At 46.3% G+C, this 6,717-nt stretch overlaps 1 protein-coding gene across 1 annotated transcript; it reads left to right on the top strand.

Annotated features, from left to right (window-relative positions):
* Nucleotides 1-3,960: 3,960 nt before the first annotated feature.
* Nucleotides 3,961-5,447, top strand: Rprm (reprimo, TP53 dependent G2 arrest mediator homolog). Its single transcript, XM_048426243.3, has one exon. The coding sequence runs from the start codon at nt 4,246-4,248 to the stop codon at nt 4,573-4,575; it is 330 nt and encodes a 109-aa protein (XP_048282200.1). The 5' UTR covers nt 3,961-4,245; the 3' UTR covers nt 4,576-5,447.
* Nucleotides 5,448-6,717: the final 1,270 nt, after the last annotated feature.

The raw sequence follows: 6,717 nt of genomic DNA, 5'->3' as shown, positions 1-6,717 counted from the left end.
CACAATCTTACCTTCCCACCAATAACACATGGAATTTCTCTACCTTTCAGTTCTTAATACGAACATTTCTATAATGTACCATTCTCTAGTCTTCTGAAATGGAAATTTAATTTTTCAGTGACTTCCAAGCATTGATGCACCTCCAGGAAGTATTAGCACATATGTTAACTGATATGTTGTTACATACCAGTTATTTTCAGGGATCAGTCTTTCTAAAATTCTGCACATGATTATCTCATCACAGATAAGTAAATGAAATGCTCAGGAGGTAGGCCTGCTGCAACCAGCACCACACACTAGTAAGCCACACCTTTTGCTTTCCATGTGCACACGGACCTCTTGCCATCTGAGAAGGGCTGCCTGTCTCCAGGTGCTCTTAGAAACCCTAACATAGCATGCAATGTTAGATGTTGTTTCCCCGACTTGTGTCATGTAGCGTGTTTGTGGAACAAAACAAGTAGAAAAACAAAGCCCTGACCTCCATCAGTCCTTTCTCAAGACAAATGTTAATATTAGTATGCTAGCATTAGGATAAACAGAGGAGAGTTAAAACTCTTGAGGCAGTAGAAGAGCGTGGACTGTGAGGGGTTTGAGAGTCAGCCTAAGGCTCTGACGTTTGCTTTTCATAATCTATTCCAGTAGCCCGGGGATCTATACTGCTTGGTTTGGGTTTTCTTTTTGGTTTTCAAACACAGAGTCTGTTATTATGAATGACTTCAGCATATGAGTGCTTCCTCTTCATCTTACTTAGATTGTGAGATGCAGTGTAATTTATTTAAGAAAAGTGCTTGCCCCAAAGCAATAAACATCCTTTTAGTGTCTGATACACTGTTTAAATGTCTGCTTGATATTTTCATAATGCACAAAGCATCAAGGAAAAGGTATTTTGGTACTGAATGTGTCTAGTCATCCCTCAAGGCTATCCAAACAGCAGATTATAACTGCCATCAGCATTGGCCTAGAATGTCATGGAAGAATTTATTACATGCTACAGATGTACTTTTCAGAAAGAGCTAGCAAGTGATTCTGTCCTTGCACTACACTGTGAAATACTAAGCATTTAGCTCTCAAAAACACAAACTTACTTCAACGGGACAGAAGATAGCTATGATTCTTGCTTTGTTTTATTTTGTAAATCATTTAAAAAGGAAGAAAAAGAAAAGTCCTAGTTAGCCCAGATCTCTTTAGTGCTAATAAGAAATGACAAAGTAACCTTTATATTAACTCGATTTGTCGTTCATGTCCATTTAGCTACTCACAGCAATTTTCCTGAACAAAATCATAGTGCTGGGGGATCAAAGGAACAAAACTACAGATCTGTGGTAGGTGGTGGGGGCAGGCCTTTGCCTTCTGCTTCAGTTTATGACCGGTTAGCAGTTACATCTGCAAGAAAGGAAATAAAATCTATGCCGCCGAACTCCTTTTAACAAAATTCTTCAAAATATAAGGTTTGGCTTAGACAGAAAAATATCCAATGGATACATCTCTGCTCATTTTAACACTGGCTTCTGACTAGAGCCAGTACTGCTAATAACTGCTAAATGGCAAGAAAAATCACATGTATTCTAGCAACGATTTATCTAACGATTCTTTCTCTCCCAACTCCCTTCTATTTTTCTCCTTCCCCTCTCCTTCTCACCTTCCTCTCCTTCACCCTGAGGTCTCCCCGTGTTGGTACCCTGGACCTCAGAAACATAGGATGAGTCAGTGCTATGGAGTATTCATGGAAAGTGCTGGGACCTCGATGTCCAATCATGCCTGCCTTGTTCTCATGCCTAGGAACCATGTTCTGGTTTTCGCTGCCCGTTTGCCTTTCTAAATTATTATTTCCTTCATTCATCCATTTAGCATGACTTCATAGTGTCTTAACTTCCTTTGGCAAATGTTCACATATGCATTACTTTTTATTCTTTTTAAAGATGTTTTCATATTTGTAATTGAATGTGTGTGTGTGTGTGTTTTCATGCGAGTATTTGCATATGAGTGAAGGTGCCCTTGGAGGCCTCGAGCTGGGATGCCGTGCAGTTGTGAACTATCTGACATAGGACAGGGACTGAACAGGGTCCTCTGAAAGAGTAGCAAATACTCTTAACGGCTGAGCCATCAATCCAGCCACTGCTATTCCATCGCCTGGATAACAAAATTTAAAGAATTATTTATGATACATTAATAATAAATTTGACCCAAAAGAGATATTATTAAAAGTATGACTGAATCATGAAAACTAGAGCAACTAAGTCAAGGGAAATATGGGTGAGTCCTAGAAGCTTAGCTTCTCTACAGGTCACACACACACCTCCCTATGCTCCATAGTAAAAGCATATAGATATCTAGAACTTACTGAACCTTCTAGAAAAATTTTTAAAAAAGAATCTTGTCTAAAAGTCGGTCCTTTGGCTTAAGAGGGGGCATCATGAATTAATGCTAAGACATTAAGACCTGAAAATGGGAAGGCTGATTCTTACAGTGGGGATTTAACAAGCATATATGGTGTAACTAAAAGACTGTGCAGCCAATGGTGATGGTGGTGCACGTCTTTAATCCCAACACTTGGGAATCAGAGGCAAGTCACTCTGTGAGTTCAAGGCCTGGTCTACAGAATAAATTTCAGGACAGTCAAGGCTACATACAAAAACACTGTCTCAAAATGCCAGGGGAAAAAAAGAAACACAAAAGGGGCTTTGGGCATGCCTATCATCGCCAAACTCAGAAATAAAAGGCCTTGAATGACTGATTCAAGAACAGCCTAAGCTTCTGACTGAGCCTCTCTCCTTCCCCACACCCAATAGATCAGAGAATAGCAAAAATAACTCCAATATCTCAGTAAAAACTGGTAAAACTATTCTTTTGAAAGTTCGTACTGAACATCTATCTCTCATTTCCAGGCAACATACTAGAAAGAAAGGTGGGTGCAAAGAAAGGAGTGCCAAGGAAGGAAAGAAGAGAAAGGAGAGAAAGGAAACGGGGTGAGAATCCCGAATCTTTTGGAGCCTAAAACGAAATGGCTAGATTTTAAGACTCAGCTAGAATTTAGACCCTACAACAGTCGCTAAACACTGAGCCTCCATAGCTCCCTGGAAAGCTGCCAGTTTGCTCTGTGGTGAGGAAGGAAGGCTGAGTGTGTGCAACAGTTTCTGGCGGGAGGCTTCCAGCTGTTGGCTAGCGTTCTAGGTGATGGATGTGGATGAGCAATTCCCCTAAATTGCGCATTTTCTGCCAAGTACAAACAAACTGGAAGCTCATCCAAAAACTCCTTTGCAATTAAAGTTGCAAGAAAGTGGTCACTCTGTCCGTCCACCTCCCTTACAAAGAGGTGACCCTGCTCTTGGCAGCAGCCTCCACCCACGAGCCACAGAAGAACACCTCCTTCATCGTCCTGTTCCTTGTCTGAGCCTCACAGCTCATTGAAAACCCTGCTTTACTACACAGGCAATAGCTTTCCGAGAAGAATGGGGATGTGGCAATTGTACTCTTTCTGACGCTTTCATCCGTTCTCCCTTCCTTAAAACAATAATAATACCACCACATCCCCAAAAAGAAGAGAGAAGAAAAAATCTTCCCAGATCCCGACTCCTTCCCCTTGTCTCCAGACAAGCAACAGTCAGGAATAGGTAGTGGACCAGTGCCTTGGCCAGCTCCATCTGGTACCTGGCCTCTTTGAGTCAGCTCAAAGGTGAGAGGGGCGGCTTCGAAGGACACACTCAAGAGCAGGTGTGAGGCAGATCCGCTGCCGCTTTCAACCTTTTTCCCCAAATTTTTCGTCTGATCATCACGTCAGGAGTGTTTAGTGTCCTCTTCCTGGCCTTTGGGATTGCTGAAGCCACAAAGCCTGCCAGTTTGGTTCTTTTCCTTGTTCCCAACTCCCGGCCAAGGGGAGGCAGTTCGGCTCTGTCACCAGCAGGGGCCGCTGTTCGCTCGGAGCAGCCGCCCGGCCACCGCGGCGGCCCGCGCCTCCCACGGCACCTCCGGCCCAACCCGCCAAGTTCCAAGAGCTCCCAGTCGAGCAAGCGCCGGGAACGAGCACTGCCCGGGCAGCACACAGAGCACACGAGCCAGCTTGCAGCGCGTCCTGGAGAGGTTCCTGCGATACTCACTGCCCGGGGACTTTGAAAGGGAAGCCGAGGAGCCCCGCACACACAAGTGTGCCAGCCAGCGCTCCGTCCAGCACCTGTTCCTCCCGTGCCACCGCCACCCGGGTCACCACCCCTCCGATTCTCGCCTCCTAGGCTCCTGCTTGCTCCCGGGATGAATTCAGTGCTGGGCAACCAGACCGACGTGGCCGGCCTCTTTCTGGCCAACAGCAGCGAGGCGCTGGAGCGCGCCGTGCGCTGCTGCACACAGGCGTCGGTGGTGACCGACGATGGCTTCGCCGAGGGTGGCCCCGACGAGCGTAGCCTGTACATCATGCGCGTGGTGCAGATCGCAGTCATGTGCGTGCTCTCGCTCACCGTGGTCTTCGGGATCTTCTTCCTTGGCTGCAACCTGCTCATCAAATCCGAAGGCATGATCAACTTCCTGGTGAAGGACCGGAGGCCGTCTAAAGAGGTTGAGGCAGTGGTGGTGGGACCCTACTGAGTGGCCCTCGGGTCCCCCACGGCTGGTGCTCCTGGCACCTCCAGTACTCCGCCAGCCGCGATGCACCCCTCACCATCAGAGACCGAGCAAATCGAACCTGTCGGAGTCAGTTTTTTCTCTCGACTTCTGTCTTTGTGGGGAAAAGTGACCCATTTCTGATCGCTCTCCGAAAAGGCCCCAAACAAGCCTTCAGACCAGGAACGTCCAGACTTTGGGACTCAGCAGCAGGTGGCAAAAGAGGGCGATTAGGGCGCAGAACTTTGGGAGCGGCTTCTTGCCCGAGATGCGGGAGATGGACCGGGAGAAGGCCCCTTTCCACCTGCAGGTGGGCCCAGCACTGGGGACAGCTGGAGGGGCCGAGAAAGATGGGGGGTAAGGGTATGTGGGGGTATATCCAGCGGCACCAGTAGCCGGAAAAGTGACCTGTTTATACTGCATGTTGCAGACCCAATGGCAACATATATGCGTGTGGGTTTTGCGACTTGCGGTGAGGGTGAAACTTTGATCAGTAGTAACCTGTGGTTTTTAAGAGATCTGTGTTAGTTTGCTTGAATACAAATATTTGATAAGTCTTTTATGCCCTAGTGGCCTGTTTGCCTGCCTGCCGGTTAGAGTTTTTGTCATCCTGGGAGAAGGGGTGGGGGGAGGGGAGCCTGAGACTGTGAATGGGGTAAGTGCTTTCTTTTAGTGCATTTCCAGCTGGGTCTTTTGGGGAGGCTGGCGCTCCAGCTAAGCCCGGGACAAAGATCCAGAGTAGAATTCATAGCTCGTGTCTGCACGGTTTACGCCACAAAAGTGCTCTTGATATCCGTGACACCATTTGACTTTTTCTTATTTAACATTTCCTTAATAAATGCAACATTTAAGTGTTTTGTTTCTGGCCTCTTGGTAGTCATTCTATTCTCCTGGCGGAGGGGAAGGTCGGCTGTGCAGTCTGGGTATGGGCCAGGAGGCTTTGCCTTGCAAATCTACTTCGTAGAGCCATAGATCCGCGAAGGGAAGGAGGGGCCCGACAGAGTGCAGGCACAGGGATTAGAGACACACACCAAGCCCCAGGCGCGCGCACACACACAAAATCTCGAAAACAGCGGCCTTTGTTTTCTTCCATATTTACGACTTTAAATTTGACTTTGTCTTAGATGTCAGGTTGGTCCCTGCGGGAAGATTACAATTCGAGGTTACACTTCCGTTCCAGGCTCCTTGGGGAACTCTAGGTTACCCAGCTAATGAAAGGAAAAGACAGCCAAGCCAGTCCTTAGGGAGGGCTTCTTTCCCCCGACCCACGTCAGCAGAATGGCATAGGGATGCTGTTCCAGAAAAAGACAGATTCCAAGTAAAAGTAGCTGTCAAAGTTCGAAGTCCTCAGAAGATAGAGTAAACCATTGTGTCCACGCTAGGAGGTATTCATTGTCTTTGATGTATTACGTTTCCTAGAAAAATGAATCAAATAAGATACCAACGAAGAAATGACAAACGTTTGAAGTGAGGAGTTAATCCTACGATGGATATATATATTGAAGCTTCACATTATACCCTGTAAATATATGCAACCCATCAATCAATTTAAAGTAGTACAGAGAGAGAGAGAGAGAGAGAGAGAGAGAGAGAGAGAGAGAGAGAGAGAGGAACATTTGCCTGCTTCTCTAGTCAGCTATTAGTCCTGGACCAGGCAAAGGACTCAAAGGAGTTAGCCCAATCCTGATAATCAGTACTACCACAAGCCACACTTGAAAGCCTGGGCTGGAAGAGCTACAGTGTCTGCACACACCTTTAGGGCACAGAAACTGTAGGCCCTGTTAAAAGAAGGGTTAGAAAACAACCCAAAGGTTCCAACAGTTGAAGTTTAACTTGGTCAAAGGTTTGAGCAGTTTTTCTTTCTGTCTTATTTTCTGCTAGGATGCTGTGACAGTGAGGGGGGAAAAAAGTAAAGACTTTGCAATAGCAACTGTAAAAGTACCATGAAATGCAATGAAATGTTCCATATTTATAGAGAGAAACGGCACACAAACATGGCCTATGCCTCGGAGGGCTGGATTCTTCTCAGAGTTACCCTTACTAGGAATTATAGGCTAGTGTTTGGGAAGGGGGTTAATGTCAATGGTGTCAAACTTGAGTGAACACGCATACACACATTCTCTCTCT

This window comes from Myodes glareolus, chromosome 21 (assembly GCF_982192425.1).
Source record: "Myodes glareolus chromosome 21, mMyoGla1.1, whole genome shotgun sequence".
NCBI classification, from domain to species: Eukaryota; Metazoa; Chordata; class Mammalia; order Rodentia; family Cricetidae; genus Myodes; species Myodes glareolus.
The sequence above is the reverse complement of the archived record's forward strand: the minus strand, read 5'-3'. Positions and strand labels throughout refer to the sequence as shown.

Bases quoted from the DNA above. Each gene is read 5' to 3' on its own strand.
- Rprm (XM_048426243.3), top strand. From the start codon at position 4,246: ATGAATTCAGTGCTGGGCAACCAGACCGACGTGGCCGGCCTCTTTCTG.